General features: G+C 39.7%; 1 protein-coding gene across 2 annotated transcripts in view; it reads left to right on the top strand.

Moving 5' to 3' along the window:
• LOC146867721 (microsomal triglyceride transfer protein large subunit-like) overlaps positions 1-18,129 on the top strand; it is a 374,501-nt gene that overhangs the window by 194,812 nt on the left and 161,560 nt on the right. For both annotated transcript variants that reach the window (XR_014962100.1, XM_085607151.1), the window contains exon 10: positions 15,173-15,341. Coding sequence is in view for 1 of the 2 variants with exons in the window: in XM_085607151.1 (XP_085463277.1) it covers positions 15,173-15,341 (169 nt within the window). In the remaining variant the exon portion in view is untranslated. The remainder of the gene's footprint in view (positions 1-15,172; positions 15,342-18,129) is intronic.

The raw sequence follows: 18,129 nt of genomic DNA on the forward strand, positions 1-18,129 counted from the left end.
TTGGGGTACTGAAGATCATCTTTACTTTATGAAAGTGATTAAGACCCTCTTCCGAATGACGTAATTGAAGCAGTAACAATGAAAGTGTTGTCCTGAAAGGCTTTTTTAGTGCTTCAGACCCACCTGCAGTGCAGCAAGATGCATAAACCTAAAATAGCATGAAACACAATACTGGCAAATCGAGTGCCTCCGAGTTTCACAGGGGCACGGAAGCTCCATTCTCCCATCAAGCTTTGCCCATGATTAATCTTCCACAACTTTTTTGTTTTACACTACTGCGCAGCCTTTTTATAGAGAGCTGCCTCAACATCTCCCTCAAGCCAACACAGCTGTGCACAATAAGCAATGCTGTGCAATGGGTTCCTTTGCTTGTCAACCTAGATGCAATTATTTTATTGGGTATATCCAAGCAGATAGCCCCTATTCTTTAATATTGTCTGATCCTTGACTCCAGGGTGTAAAACATAATATTTGCCTTGCCTCACCTCTAACTATTTATTTTGCTTTTGAAACAAACTTGGCTGTTATGACGGCTTACAGATCACAAGTTTATTGAGATGCCTGGCCTATTTTCTGTCCCAGTTCGGCCCTGCACTTCGGTAATGACCTAGAATTCAATGGCCATTTATACTGCAAGGGCATTAGCAAACAACCTGAAATATATGTCTGAACTGGGTCATTTGTTTGGAACATGCCTGAAGAGGTGCTATCCCACAAGTAAATGCTTTGCACTGCAATTCACTGGTGAACACCAAAAATGAGAACCCACACCCCATTCACCTTCTGTGACACTAAAACAAGAGTAAATGCAGCTAATGGACAAACAAGAACCACCCTGTGCTCTGATTATCTGAATGCGATAATGCTCAATTTCTTTTCTAATCTTCAAACAAAAACCAGGAAGATACAATGGAACAGGCTACAGGAAATCACAACTCCGGAGAATGTTCACCATGCCTTAATCTGATCACACAGCAGTCACATGTGCTGATAACATAATGAGTAATATAACTCTATACAGCAGACCATAATCTAACAGCCAATGGTAAACCAGTAGCGATACTCCAGGGAACAAGTGTGGTTTCCCACAGATCTCTCCGACAGGGGGGGGGGGTGCATTTAAGTATTTTCTTAATTACAAGGAATGTGCTGTTATTGCCTATCTGCTTTTACGGCTCCAATGAAAAGTAGGCACAGCAGACACTAGTTAGAAATGCTAATTAAAGCCTTGAGTAATTCCAGCAGCCAGGGTGGCAATCCTCCTGACCCCAACTATTCACAGAAGAGAGCAGAGGAACTGGGGGAGGCTGTTACTGAATGTACTGCTCCAGATGCCGGACAGAAAGTGGTGTGCGCACAGCAGATGGTTAGACTTGGGGATTTTTGGGTTGCTTGTACCTTGTACTCTGCTGTATATTATGTTAAATCAAAGGAAGCAGCAGCTGTGGTTTTGACCCTGAGATGAAGCCCTTAGCACGCAGTGTTAATAAAAAGAACGTAAATGCCCTTAAACTCCCTCAGTGAAAATACCAAGCTGGAGAACTTGTGACAATATACCTATAAAGTACGGGTAATGAATGTGGATAAAGTCCTTTGCAACTAGTTAATTAGAACACTTGTAGGTACCTCTGTTACTTAAAAGTAAAATAAACAGAGGCGCTGACTGTTTAGGCAGCGGGACGTCGGTTTAAACGAGCCTCGTTGAAATACAGACTGATGTGTATTTTGGACTAAAGGGCGGAAAAATGACCATATTTAAGGTTGCAGCTTTATAACTGCCCGCATTTAATGCTGTTGCAAGTGGAAGGCTATTGAGACACCACTCAATCTGATTGTGGATCACAGAATAAAGTTTAAGTTTATCCACATCACTTCTGAAGGGTCATTAATCGTTATACTAAAGTTCCTGAAGATGGTCTAGCGGATGTACCCAACATTAGACCGAAACGTCGACCTTCACACCTATTTTCTGTACTATTGGATTGAAGGACATGCTGTCTGTTTAGTCAGTCACGTTTTCCTATGATTGTTGTGAAAAGGTGTTCACAATTGTAACAAAGAAGTGTTTGTAATATTTAAATCATTGTAAACTTCTAGTTACATTGTACTTTTTATTGAATAATTGTCATGCTTGTTTTGTACCCTTTGCAAATTGTTTTGCTAATATAAATTTACTTGTTGAATACATATAACCATGTTTAAAAACCACCTACTAACTGCTCACTGCCCTACTAGGCCTCAAGCAAAAAGGCCTCACAGTCGGGTAGCATTCGCTTGTTTGTTCTTCACCAATAAAACATGTGTTCAAGTAATCAAGTTTTCTCTAAAATGTCTGTTAAGCTCTGGAATGAGCTTTTAAAGGTGATTTGGAGTGTTCAGTACCATTTAGGGTACTGAAGATCATCTTTACTTTATGAAAGTGATTAAGACCCTCTTCCGAATGACTTTGTAATTGAAGCAGTAACAATGAAAGTGCTGTCCTGAAAGGCTTTTTTAGTGCTTCGGACCCACCTGCAGTGCAGCAAGATACACAAACCTAAAATAGCATGAAACACAATACTGGCAAATAGAGTGTCTCCGAGTTTCACATTGTAATATTTAAATCATTGTAAACTTCTAGTTACAGTGTGCTGTTTATTGAATAGTTTTTATGCTTGTTTTTGTACCCTTTGCAAATTGTTTTGCCAATATAAATTTACTTGTTGAATACATATACCCGTGTTTAAAAATTCTTTTGATGATTTGTTCATATGGAAACAACTGAAATTATATTTGAAGAGATTTAATTATAAGATACTGGACAGAGCTTGTTAACATTGAATGCAGAAATGAATATGAATTTGTAGTTGAACGAATCCCTTGTAGGCACATGTACCTGATAATACTTGAATTGGCCAAGCCTCCAAGGGTATATTGGGTTTTCCACTTGTCTTAATATTAATCATTAAGGGCAGCCTCCCGGGAGCGGTGTGTGTGAGAAGCGCCTGCCATTAATCATGAAGAGCAACAACCCGGGAGTGGTGTGTGCGGGCCGCCAAGTAAACCACGAAGCGCATGGCCCACTGAAGAAAAAAAATGAAAAGTGAAACTGTGCTTAAGAAAAATATATATATTTGCGATGCAATAGGTCTGGCATTTAAATGCGAGACCTATGGCATTGGAAAGAAGTGGCTGCACTGAATGTAAGCAAAGCACGTCATCGTGCTTACAGTAAGAGAAACTCAATAAAGAAAATAGTGCTTACAGACTATTTTAACACTTACTATGTAACAACCGAAGTAAAAGGGCCAGTAGCAATGGGAGGTTACAAAGAAAGAATAGGCGGTACTAAGGAGGGAGCAACAAGCCGATTACTGAATCAAAAGCCTCTATTTACGAAGGACAAAGACAGAAGCCAATTACAAATATGGGCGGAGAGTGGGCGGGGCTTCTATTCCATACTCCAGTACCGCAAGACTCGCAGAGCAGCGCATGCCCACTGACTCTAGGCTCGACCTGAAAAGATTAGACAATAACAGAAAAAAAAAGACATAACACAATATACAAGTCAACAATCAAAAAAGCTACACTATTCCAGCCAAATCCACAGCGCAAAGTGTACGAATAAAGAATTTTATAAACTACCCACAGAATTCTGTAACCCAAAATTCACTGAAGCTACCAATCCCATTTCTCAAGAATGACAAACTGGCAAAACATTACACAACTAAAGCAGACACATAGGATTCTTACTTGACCAACAAAAAAAGCAACAGCTCCAACTCATCTGCAACAAAACCTTCGAGGGAAAAGTAAGCACAGTCCTTCAAAGAACTATTACTGACTGAATTTCTGGATCTTGTCAAAGTGATTAAGCCTGCTGGCTGCCCCTCTCACCTTTGTCAACCTCAACGAAACAAAATATCCTTTTAACAGCTTCAGCGGCAATCCTAATCAGAACACTCATCAATAACTCTTTAACCCCAGGAGTTTTCACAGAAGACTTAAAAAGGCATACATACTCCCGCTATGAAAAACATCCAACTTGGACAGTCAAAACTTGACAACTACAGACCCATAGCATAAGGACCATTTCTAGGCAATCTTATAGAAAGAGCATTTGTATCCAAATGTCACAGTTCATTGAAGATAATCCTGTACTTTATGACTTCCAAACTGGATTGCGTCCTGGTAGAGGCACTGAAGCTGCCCTAATCTATACCCCAGATTGCTTAAAAACACAGTAGACCAGAATGGGGCTGCTGTCCTTCTTTCTCTTGGACCTTTCAGCAGCCTTTGACACAGTAGATCATGACACACTAATCCGAAGATTTGAGGAAAAGGAATATAGGGCTCAGCTCTCATTTCGATCACATTGTACCTACACAATAGAACAAATGTTATACATCCCTCCCATTCTCTCCTAAACCATACAGCAAAAAAGTAAGAGTACCTTAAGGCTCAATCATATCACTCATTCTTTTCAACATCTACATGAAATTGTTGCCAGATCTGATCAATGGTTTTGACTTCACCTGCTATAACGTTGCAGATGACACACAGATACTTATGAAATTGGAAAACCCAAAGGACATTGGACCATCTAAAATCTTCAGTTGCTTCCGGGCCATTGACCAGTGGATGGCTGGAGCCACTTGTAATGGAATGCCTCCAAAACCTAAATACTCACCTTTACAACTGGAAAACATATTACCCTCTCTGTGTCTGGCCTAACAATTTAGGACCACCGCCAAAAATATCTAAGGAGGTAAGAAACCTCAGAATTACCATGGAAGCCAGGCTGTCAATGAATGCACAAATGGATAAGTTAGCCAGATCAAGCTTTCTCACAATGGAAACACGATTACACATCTTCTTGCACCTAGGATTCCCTCACAAGGCTCAGGCTATTTCTCTTGTCCTATCAATATTGAATTACGCTAAAGGTCTATATCACGGCTCACATATATCAACTATGAGATTACAGAGAATGTAGAACGCTGCTGCTAGACTGCTCCTACGTGCAAAGCCAGTAGCGCACATCTCCCCTGCCTCGAGGGCCCTACACTGGTTACCGGAAGATCCACCATCAAGCTGTTTTATATCACCAACAAAGCAAAACATGGCAAAGGACTGCTGTGGCTCCCCACCTCAAATTTCCTACATATGAGAAAAAAAACATGGGTGGGACATCTTCCTCAAGCATCCAAACTATGGCATTCGCTACGCCCAAATATAAAATCCACTGACCACTATCTCAGCTTCTGAAGATTAGTCCAGAACTGTTTTTTCCCTACATGACTGCTATATTCACATCAGTGTACCACAGCAGTATATTATGAAATGACAATGCTACTCACAGTTTGGAGATCAGGTTGTCGTTATACTTGTACCATTGTACAGTGAGCTGTGCTTCCTGTTTAAGCAGATACATTTATATAAGGTTAAAAATGTGTATTACACCACACGATATAAGTGTATCTCAGACCATATAAATATTACTGTTTCTATGTACATATGTGTGTATATATAGAGGGATTTAGGCCTGCTATAAAAATATAATAAGTATCACATGTCTATATGTATATATAAGATAATTTCAGTTTTATTGCCAAAAATTCTTTGCATACTTCTTCACCAGATACGTGTGCATATCAGACCATGTGCACATCAGACCATGTTAATATTGCTGTTTCTATATACATAGGGGTATTTCTATAGAGAGGTTTATCTCAGCCACTAAAACATGACCTCTCCTCTTTCTGACTCATCCCAAACCTTTTCTGACTACTAACTCCCTAACATCCTTCTAAAACATCCTCCTTTTTAGCCAATTCACTCAATTAACAGTTGCACACTAATTACAAAAACAACGTACTACTTCACATTTTCTAATCCGGTCTCATCATTCTATCCCAACTCTAAACTTCACTAACCACACAAGAAACCAAGAGCATGAATTTAACACGACTGACTCTCAAGGGAAAAGAAAGTGCCTTGTTAAGGATAGTAACCGCTATATAAATGCAATTTACAATTACAATTTGTAATTACTTATGCTCCAAGTGTGCTGCCTAATTATATGCAAATAGATGCTTAAGCATAAAAGCAAGATTGAAGAAAATGTACACATAAAATTGCAACTTGAAATACAATGTTTTGCTAAAATATTGTATCACTTTAAATACCATTTCTCTGAGGCATCATTTAGTAAAATAGGTTTGATGGATGCCAATACTTAAATTAAAAAAGGCTAATGAAGGAGACACATTATGAGCAACTTGAAAATAAATTAAAGGCCCAGTTCTTCAGGTTGGTCACAAAAGTGCACCCGAAGGTGCAGATATACGGCATTCAGGAATTCACATGAATAAATGACTGTAGGCCTGGAAACTGTACTTCTAGTAAACTTTTGTTATTTCCATTTTCTCATGAACAAATATACACCCTTATATTTGCCTATGTGAAAATATGTAAAACAATTTCATATTCTCTTTCCCTACACCACCTTTTTCCCCCACTATGGAAAATTATTCCCTCTAGTCCATGCCAGGACTACATTTCCATTCTTTTCCAATGTGAGAAGATAATAGGGAGTAGTTGGTGAATACCCTAAATTATGTTAGTTTGTTGGTGTGCACAGATTTACAGAGCATTTCAACCATAGAATGACTCTTCCTTTCTAATTCCATGCCCTGTATGTGGATTTGCATAAAGGTGGCAAAATCACAGCCTTTCTAGTATCCAAGCACTTCTATAATGTGAGCTCTGTCATAATCAGCTAGATTGTTATCATAGCTGATATAATGAAAATATTGCCTTAATTTGTCAACTCACTGCATGGAACCAATACGGACAAGTGGATATTTTCAAAGGACCAGCACATTTCTGAGGTGTTCCATCACTGGAAAAGTAGGTATTTTATAAATGTCTACATCCCTGGGTTGCCTGTGTATACTGAATAACAAGCAGGATGGTATCAACCTTTCTGGGATACCACAGCTTACCGTCCATAGCTAAGAAGAGAAAGTGGGGCAGGACGATTATGTCTTTTGTATGTGGGAAGAGTTATTTATTGGCTCTTCTAACTTTCTAGTCTAGTGAGGGGCCTGTCCATTGGGGTTTGTTGCTCTCATCTATTGTTAGTAACATTTATATTTTCTCTTTAGCCTCTAACATAATGCTTTCTGCTATCGACTAACGCAGAAGATACCCAGATGATACTTTATTCTTACTGAGTCTGAACTTCAGAAGCCTCTTTTGTCCTACGTGTTCAGCCATCTACACTTTCATGATTAGGAACTTGTTGAATATCAACAAGGCTGAAATTCTCATTTTTTGGGGCAGATATCTTGTGGCGCCATGCCTTGTGGGCTAGTGAATGAATCCTCCACCATTTCCAGTTGCAAGAGAAAAAGCCTCAGCTTATGTTTTTGCAAAGCGCTAATGCTGGGAGATCAAGTAAAGGCTCTGGTTTCAGCATCCTTCCACTACTTCAGCTTGTTGAAGCTAGTGCATGAGTCCTTTAAAGGCCAAGGAATCCCATTGTTTGTTATCTAAGGCTCACAGCTGGCAGTTTCCCTGCAGCATCAGATTGTTCAATATATGGCGGCCAGACTTGTTATGAACTTTTCAAGTTTAACTATGTTCTTAAGCCTGTTGTTCATACCTCTAACTCCCCATTTTGCAGAGTCCATTTTAAGGCGTTGTGCCTGGCTCATCAAGCTTTCTATGAGAGCAGGCCTTAGGGAGCTCTATGTAAATTTCACAGGCATGCTCCTTCTTCTGCTCTTTCTTTTGGCTTGTTTTCACTATTTTCATTCCCCAGTTTTAGACAAACTCATCTAGGGGGATCATGCTTGTACTGAGCTTGACCCCAGAACTGATATAGCTTCCTCTGGCAATTTGGCAACTGGCCTGTCACAGAACTTATGTAAAGCATTGAAATCACAGTTGTTATACTAATTTTCTCCTTCCTTGGTTCCTTTCCTGTCTGTAAATTTGCGATCTTACCTCCATGAAGGTCTTGGGCATATGCCGTGCTTATACATTGCCCATTATATACCTATAAGCTACATAGATGTGGTGTAAAGAGTAGTAAATGTATGCTCACTTATGTACACTTACATTGGCATAATTGTGGTAGTCAATAATTTGGCCATGATATTGTTGTTGAGCGATATTAACGTCCTCGGTAGTCTTACATGCAGCCATCTACTGTTAAGCACTGGTTGGTAAATTTTGGTTTAAAGGTGTGCTTAGCCTAAAGTATCCGTGTGGTAAGGCAATGTAGTAGCCCCATTAAAAAAAGAGAATTATTGCCCCTTACTTTAGGATTAAATAAAAAAATTGCCTATTTGCAAATGTAATCTGCATTAGTAACAGTCGGGCACATGCATCAAAGCTTTTTGCGATCGCAAACGGTGCGATTCGCAAAACTCGGGGGGTCAAGGCCCTCGCAATTTGAGAATTCGCAATTAATTGCGAGTTCTCAAATTGCAATTGCATTTAAGGGATCGTATTTTGCGATTCCTTAAATGCAATGCAGGAACCACTTTGAAGTAGCGATTTCGCTACTAGGGGGTGCAAATTACCATAAAGTTGAACTTCATGGTAATTTGCAAAAACTTTGAAAAATGCACTAAAGTGCTTTTTTCAAAGTTGTAGGTAACACACACACATGTCCTTGGGACATGTGTGTGCGCAACATGTGTGCATAGATCAATTTCAGGGGTGCAACAGGGTGTCCTTTTGACACCCTTGCACCCTTGAAATTGCATGAGCAATTTGCGAGTACCACTTGGTACTCGCAAATTGCACATGCAATTTCCCATTCATTCCTAGGGATGAATGGGAAGCCATTCCTTCTTTGCGAATAGCAATTTGCGACTCGCAAATAAGAAATGTGCAGGAATCGCTATTTTCATAGCGATTCCTACATGCATAGGCTTTTGCGATTTCTTAATAATCGCAATTAAGGACTCGCAAAATATTACCTTGATGCATGTGCCTGAATGTCTTATATTTTTTAGGCTCACCCTCAGATAATTTTCTCAAGCCTTTATCTCCCTCTCAGTGCCTCCCTTCTTCTTACCTCTTCCTCTCTTAGTTGTGCTTTTTATGTTTCCCATTGTATCTAGTCTGCATCCTTATACTCTTCCTCTTCTCTTTAACTCTTAAGCGCTCCTCTTGCTCTCCCACTTTAAGCTCTTATATCTTACTCCACCCTTACTAGTTTCCTCAAACCTTTAATCCTGGCCTCTTCCTGCATCCTGAAATGTTCCCTTGCTTCATTGTCCTCTCTATTCTAGGTGCTTGCTTTCCCCAAATGAAACAATCTCTAGTGTCTCAAACATGCAGTATGTCACTGAGATTTGCCTTCTGCAAGTTGTAATTAAGGTAATGTGACATCCTCTTTGACGCTTTGTTTTACAAAGGTAATCATTGTGATATTACAAATGTTTTACAACTTGTCACTTTAAATGATAATGCTGTAGACCCGTAGAAATGTGGAGGTTATTCCTAGTTTATTATGACCTTAGAGATTTAAATATACTTAAACACTAATATTTTCAAGTGAATTAGCATATTTGCCATGAGTGCTCAACTCCTACCACCACGGTTTAGAACAGAAATTGCTACTGTTTGTAAGAAGGTCACTCATAATAACCCAGTTAAATATCATCCAGTCAATTTGATAGACTGTGTACTGAAATTTTATGGTAAGGTTTTGAGTGCAAGACTTGAGACCAGGCCTTATATAGTCATCTCTAGATTTCAGTCTGGTTTTCAGAAAAAAATCTGAGCACTTTGAGTTAAGGTCACTTGAATCTTCCGATCACCAGACATTTTACCCTCAACATATTGCTTTTGTTGATCTAAAAAAACACAATATAGAGCATCCCAAGAACCAAACTATTGGCTGTGTGACAAAATATAAGAGAAGTATGTAATATTCTAATTGCCATACAATATCTGTAGACTAGCAATTCTGCTCACATTAGGTGGGCCCGCGACAAAAAAACAAAATAGTGATTGTAGGAAGGTGGATTATTCTGTGGTAATACTAGTTAGGCTTCACTGTGCAATGCTCTCACAATACCCCAAAGATGGTCCTTGGATTTAAAATAATAAATCCTTAGCTCAGTCCTGGTCGAGTGGCAAAGAGCAGTCAGGCTGTACTAGAGTAACATATGTTAAGCATTTCAGAGTACCAACATGAACGGTAAGTAATTGACACAACTCAAAAGAAATCTGACACCAATTTATAAAAAGAAAGCAAATTTATATCATAATTTAGATACCAAAACAAACAAGATCAGATACATATTACTTGAGTTATGGATTTTAGAAGAAAATATAAATCACAGCAATTCAATACTGCAGAACGTTTGCATTGCGGTCAATGGGAAAAAGTGATAATGACAATCGGTCACTTGCAGGTCGAGTTGCTTGGAACCCAAGAAGGGTAAAGCGGATGCAAGTCCCCGGACCAATCCATGGCAGTCAGTTCAATTTTACCTTCCTCGAGAATCCAGAGTTTAGCGTTTCCTGGTTGTCCTTAATGCTGAAGTGGGAGCCGCGGCAAAGCTAGTTTTACCAAGTACACAGTGCTGTTGGGGAACATGGTGCAAAAAGTCGACCACGAAGCCACTGCTGACATCGGATGAAGATTTTGCAGTGTTCCCTCGACGTGCAGTGTCCAGAGTGGTTATGATAATGGGGACCAACAAGCTTTGGCAGCAGTAAGCACAACAGAAAGTGATTTTGAGGTCTGGAGGTCCTGGGGAACACAATAGCAATCAGGACTTAGTTTCCCACAATGCATTGGACCATCTGCTTCTGGGCAAACCCTTGGAGGGCCAGATGTCCAGGGATTCTTCAGTTCCAGAATGTTGTTTTTACCTGCGGTTACAGGAAACTAGTGCCACTAGTCCAGGGGAGTCTGGTGATGCCTTTGTTCTCAAAGGGGTCCCTCTGTGTGGAGGAACTGAACTATGGTCCAGGACAAGCTGCATTTGTGCAGTTCCAGGAAGGTTTTCACAGGTGCAGAGTAGCACGCCTTTGGTTTGTGCAGCTCCTGTTGTTGTAGACAAGGGTCTCTTCTTTTGTCCATGTTGTACATCAGATTAAAACTGAGGATCTGGTGTCATGGATAGCCTTTAAATCATATAGTAAATCCTAACGTTCAAGTGGCCAATGGGCTACTAGCCCAAACTGCTAATCCACCACTGAGGTGACCACATCCGGGGATGTAGTTCGCCTTTTCTACCCAGAACCCACTATTCTACCACTTTAAAAAATGGTAGAACTCTTCCTTGGCTGTACAGACCAGGTAGAACACCCTAGAGGTGTTGCTAACCTTCTGGAGTGTACACCTTCTGAATACCTAATGTTCCCACCTGCCGGGGTGCAAATGTGCCTGGGGGCAGGGGGAGGGCTGTTTTCTCCTTTGGGAGGCAGCCTGGTTGCATATCACATGTGGTGCAGCCTTTGAAGCTCATCGCCTTGGTGTGCCACTTCACTAGCCAACCTGTCAGGGAGGGAGGTGTGACCTCCTTCCCATCCAAGCCATTGTTTTTGACTACTGGGAGAGTTCACACCTCCTGGCAGCGGGTCAGATTCCTGTTTTGACTGCAACAATCATGGACTGGCTGCCAAAGCACAGGAAAGGCTGCGACAACCAGGTGGGCAACCTGTAATGTAGCTACCTGGATGCATTCCACATCGTCTTCAGTACGAGATTCATGCCAGAGGTGATGAGGCACGTTGTTTGATACCAAACATGACATTTTTAGGTGAGACCATAATGGAGCTGCCAATCTCAGGTTTGCCCTGGTACCAGCCCATGTTATATTTTGGCCCGCCTATCACTTATAGTGTCCTTTAATGGTAATGGCCACTATAGGGACATATAAGCTTGTACTTACATGTTCACACCTTTAATGTAATATACCCTGCCTCGTGGGCTCGGCCGGCCTTCCTTAGGGGTGACTGGTATAAATTGAAACTAGTGCATTGACTTTGCTATACATGGTAAGGGCCAAGTCGAGTTTGAGAACTTTACACTGCTTCTGCAGTCTGCAATTGCAGGCCTGCTGTCAGTAGTTTACTTGGGTTACTCAGGTTGGCGCAAACAGTGCTTAAGGCCCTGTGATCCCTTTAACACCCATGGCCTGGGTACCATATACTAAGGGGGTTAATGACCTTTGCCAATTGGGGTTACCAATTTACACATATCAGTTTTAGGGAGCGAGCACTGGCACTGGGACCTGGGCAGCAGAGTCCAGTACACTTTCAGAGTCATAACCATTAGCACTGGGGCAAAACGTTTTGGGGGGGGGTTTGACCATACCAAAAAGGCACTTTCCTACAGAAATGTTTCTGCTTTTAGAGGAGTTAGACAAGAATGTGTTTTAATCCCCTTTCCCCTGTTATATATATCAGTGATCTAGATGGCCTCCTTTATTGACGGGACAGTCACTATATGCTTCCCTTAGCTGATGATGCGAGTCTCTTTTCCAAACCTCAAGGGCCTTTTCCCCCTATTGGCGTAGTTCACAGATGTCTTTGCTGAGATAGGTTTGACCATCAATAAGATTAAAACCAAGCATTTCACCTTGACACCCCACCATTTCTTCAGATCATATGTATTACTTGGACAAGATCCAGTAGAAAGTATACCTTCATTTTGATGTTCGACTGGGTTATGGTGCCAAATAGCAAAGACAAACTCCAAGAGCAGGGCTTAGCTCTCTAACAGAGTTGATGCCTAGGATACCTGTTTCCAGTCCAGGGGGGACCTGGCCTGGCAGTTCGGGATGAACTGTTACCATTGGGCACATGGTCAAGACTGATTTGCATATGGCTGGGTTCAAACTTGAATGACATAGGGAGCAAAACAACTATGGACTAAGGCCCAGATCTCTGTACAGGGGTGAATGTATGACATTGTTCTGCATTCTGTCCATCAATTGTTCTTTTTGCATTTGTCACCTCGAGTGAGATGGGTATGCCCAGACTTGGGTCCTGTGCTCTCCATGCCACTGGAGCCAAGATATCTTGGCTGATGAGGGGTGAAACCCCGAAACCAGTCCTAGAATGCCTGTTTCCAGTCCAGGGAGGACTTGGCCTGGCAGTTCGGGCTGGACTGTTCTCATTGGGCGCAGGGCCAAGACTGATTTGCATATGGCTGGGTTCAACCTGGAAAGGCATGGGAAGCAAAAAAAACAATGGATTTAGGCCCAGATCTCTGTACTGGGGTGAATGTATGACCTTGTTCTGCATTCTGTCCACCAATTATTCTTTTTACATATTATAAATGATTTGATGTTAGATTTTATATAAATTTTGTAAAGCCGCAAATTTTTTTGAATTTGGAAATAAGGATTGTGTTGTTCATAACCGCAAAAAAAAACAACTCTTTAAGGCCTTTAGCTATCTTGGTCTTAGTTTTAATAACTTCAGCAATTGGGTGAACAGTTGAAAATTAGGAAACAACAGCTATTACAAACTCAATCTGTGTTCTTTCATTTTGCCAACCAAATTGAATACCAACTCGATAAACTGCACAATTCACAGTTATAATAGTAAATGCATTTCTAAAGATATTTATGGGCCAGTTTCTGGGCTTTTGACAATGTAAGTGGTTTGCAGGTAGCTAAAAGTAACTTTTATACAAGGCTATTGTAGCTTGGTCACACTACCTCACCTTTTGTTTGTCATAATGAATTGTGGAGGCAATACTTGGAAGATCAACTATGTTCAGCTCCTTTACTACTCTGGATTACGATTTTGTGTAATCCAGTAACAACTTTAATTGGAAAGTTATCATGAGCTTTCTGAAGTTTGATGGGATTCCTAAAATCCACTTGATTTAAACATGCAGGAAATTTTTGTTTTGATCGGGAAGACTGGAAAAGTTCACATATTCATGGACTTTTCAGCCCACAAATGAGGCTTGTGCGACAAAGGAATTTGCATTATGCTTTATCCTGAATAGAAAAGGTCATGAACTATTAAATCACCAGACTAGACCAGGTTTGGAGCCCTATTTTCTTTTTGTTTCTACTCCTATGATCAATGAATATTAACTAGACGCAGGTTGGTCTATATACACTTTACTTGTCTTTTCCTACAGGCTGGATAAAATTTGATGCATCTAATATTTATCCCTGTGATAATGTATCTATCCAAATACAAGGACATTTTGTACACTTTGTAAATATTATAGATCTATCCATGTAACGTATTTAGTCCCTTTACTGAGGTCACATGGTGTTAATAGATGTAGAACATCTCTTCTTCTTTTACAAATTTTGTATCTCTTTATTTTCATTGTTGTTCTGTTTCTCTGTTATAGTTTTTAATGAATAAGCGCATTTCTGATCTGCTATTTTACATTCATTCTGAATCTATTTTGTGTAGTATTATTATATGTACTTCAAATGTGAAGATTTTATGTATTATGTTTGATGGTGGTGATGATGATAATAAATGAATGCCACAAAAACGAAGTGAATATCATTGGTTGCCAGTCAGCTGCAAATTAAAATTAAAGATTCTTGTCCTGCTCAAGGTATGAAAGCATATTTTTATACAGCCAAAACAAATACTCCATAGTGCCATCTACAAATCATTAGTTTGTTACATATAATTATCTTTTCTTGGTGAACCCAAGTAAAAGACTATAATATAGAAGGCAGGGCCAAGAGTGGGCTAATTTTTCTGAATATCCCCAGCATTGGATCTGAAAGCTAAATAAATGCTGCAGTAATACAACAGAACTTTTGAACAACACCTGTTGATCTTTCAATGACTGGGCACTTTCTGCCATAACTACCTTATTGCGTTTTGAAAGAATGTTTATTTTCTTCACTGTTAAACTTACTAAGTTCTCCTAACATATCTGTATTTCCATCAAAAGAACACCTATGGACCAATTGTTTACTGTTTTAAAATGTACTATTCTCTGTTGATGAAATTGAAGTCCACTGGGAACTTTGTTGTTCCCTTTGGTTATATAACCAGGTTCTTATTGGTGGATAGCCCAATTTCTTTTATACTTGTATACTACATTTCAGCCAAGCCATGTTACAAAATGCAAACCCAATGCATTCATAGCCTTTGATATCATATTCAGCTTGGCTTTTGCTGAAAGGGATATTGATTTGATTTGTGAATTGTTGTGCAGGCCCTTTCTGATTGATGCTGCAGTAGCTGCGCAATCCACTGCCTCCTTGTCAGCTCTTTCGGAGTTTCTAGATTTCAGCAACAAAAATCAAGTAACCCTGCAAGAAAAGTTTCTCTATGCTGCAGCCTTTGCACCCCACCCTTCAACTGAACTTCTAAGCATTGTAATGGTAAGTTATGAATATCCATGTGTAAATATAGAGCCACACACTTCAAGGATACAGTGGTGTTGTGGCATTTTTGGTGTCATGAATGAGTTTGTCAAATAGTACCTGCTTTAAACCAACTGGTTTTAGGTTAAAATAGTATTGAGAAGGATGCATGTGAGCATGTGATTTTTCCAGTCTTTGCAGCAATGTGATCAGCAGCACACACAACTGAGACAAATAGTTGGGTGCATTACAAGGTATGTGTAAACCATATTTTGAACACAAAAATAATTATTACCAGGACAATTTACAAGAACATCCATCCAAAACAAACTCTGGATTCTCTGAACACACTGCCCTTTCATACTTGGGTAGAAACGCTGTTGCTTGATCAATGCCATTGGGTTCCTCTGGTAATTTGCCATTTTACGTTTCTGTGGCCTTAAAGAATTGAATGAAACAATCTTTATTTGTCAAAGGTTCAGTGAAATTATATGTATATATTTTTTTTAAATGTGAACCGGGAAACAAAGGTCTCTCATAGGGTATATTAGAGACGGGATTAACCTATAAATATAGATGGAGTAGCTCAAGCTAGAGATGGTGTCCATTTTCTGTCATGGATATAGGGGTATGGTGGGGCTGTCAAAGATGATTGTGAAGCGGTTCATATCTTTTTTAGAGGGTAGGTCTACTAAGGTATTTGTGATCTATCCCCTTAGAAAAGTCAATTTTGAAGTTCCACAGGGCTCAAATTTGTCCCAGTTTCTGTGAAGGTTTAAGGTAAACCACTCCATGACGTCCTTTGTTCCCTCATATCAAAATTATACAACTACACCAACGATATCCAGATGGTATTTTACTTATTTAACCAGGCCGGTTTCTCAGTGCGAAGAGAGTAACAGAGGTTTTTAGTATCTACCATAACTGGATAGTTTTAGGATTCCTCTGCTGTAATGAAAGGGATTGAGTGCTTATTGATTAAATCTTGCTTTAGGTAGAAACAAGGTGTGGGTTTTCTTACAATCTTTAAGAAGGGAAACATTATTTTACCACCCTGGGACAGGATTAAAAATTTGAAGATGATTTGTGATCACAGAGTCTCTCTACACTAACAAGTTAACTCACCTATCTCATATAACAGCCATCACTTTCCACTCCTCAAACACCTTGAGAAATTGTTGGAAGACAGAGGCATCCTGGGTAATTAAGTTGGGGAACCCAGATGTGGATATTTATAAATGCCTTTCCCTATCTTCAAATATTTTGGTATCCTCGAGCTTAAAAGCTCAAGTATATAAAACATTGTTTAATCTTTACTTTACTCCTGCTAAATTATTCTTATGGGGAAAAAGGGCTGATGATAAGTGTCCGAGATGTGGGATAGGACCTGCTACCCTGCTTCATATGTTTTTTGATTGCGAGAAGCTCACCCCCTTGAAAGAAGGTTTGTTGCGCTTTTGGGAATCTCGGTTTGGCTGTAGGCTCAAAATAACACCAACTCTGCTGCTTGTTGGCTTTGATAGCTCATTGGCTCTTAGTTCTGAACAAGAATATGGTCTGTTTTTAGGGGCTGCGGTATTTAGGATATTGTTAGCTGCAAGATGGAAAGATGCTGAGCCACCAAGTTTCCATATATGGCTTGCCAGAATGTTGGGAATATATAAGCAAGAGTTATCTCTTTATGCATGCCGAGGCAGACAGGCCAGAGCTAGGGGGAGGAAGATCTGGGCATTTATGGCTGAATGGAGTAGGGAAGCTAGGATGGAGTAGAGGAGGGGATAAGGTTAGGGTACTAACTTAGGGAAATCTACGTTGAAACTGTGGCAATGTAATATAAATAGCTCTGGGATCCTCTTAAAATAATAATGTAATTCTTCATTGTCTTTAATTTTTAAGTTGGTTGCTTTATTGCTCTCTGTGTCTTTTGTTCATGTTTTTGACACCGTATGGATCTGCATTGTGTATCTCTAGATATGTTTCAATAAAAAAAAAAAAAAGAAAAAAAAAAAAAGAAAAATTGTTGGAAGAGAAGCACATAGCTATTATAGAAATTGGGTGCAAAACTAGTTTATTTTAGCAGCCACTATCGTGGGTTCTCTAAAGTCGAATATTCATAAATTCAAGTTTTGCAAAACAGCCCATTGAGCAGTAATGAACCTTCTCCCAATAAATCCTTACACTTATCACAGACGAGAATTACATTGGTTCCCTTTAAGGTAAAAGATTCAGTTCAACTCTCTAAAAATGATTCATAAAGTGCTCTTTGAGTTGGCTCCAGAATGCTTAAAAGACCACTACAGCTGTGCTACCCACTTTGTCTTCCTCTGGTAGAATAATATTTGCTCTGGAGATAATTAACAGCGACTCTATGGAATAATATGCCAGGTCTTGTTGGCCTTAATTAACATTTCTCCTGATTCAGAAGGGCATTGAGAATGTACTTGTTTTAATCTTTATGGTGCCCATAATTGTGACTGCACATGGAAGCCTTCATGATAGTAAGGTGTGTAATGAATTAATTGATAATGATTATGATGAGCAATAACCACAAATAGCTATACGTATAGGCAAATCTGGTATCTCTGCCCTGACCGTACACATTTGATCTTGAAATTGGATCATAGACTGTTCAAGAGGAGGGGTAACACAAAAATAAATGAAGGTTGGAATGTGCCTCATTTGAATTGCATAATTAGGACATTTTATCAGAAACTTTCCTACAGAACCAAGATGTACTGGTATAGTAGATTTGGTCTACCACCATTGACCCAACTGCATGACTACTAATTAGCAGCTTCCCACACAG

Source organism: Triturus cristatus, chromosome 1_2, assembly GCF_964204655.1.
Source record: "Triturus cristatus chromosome 1_2, aTriCri1.1, whole genome shotgun sequence".
Lineage (NCBI taxonomy): Eukaryota > Metazoa > Chordata > Amphibia > Caudata > Salamandridae > Triturus > Triturus cristatus.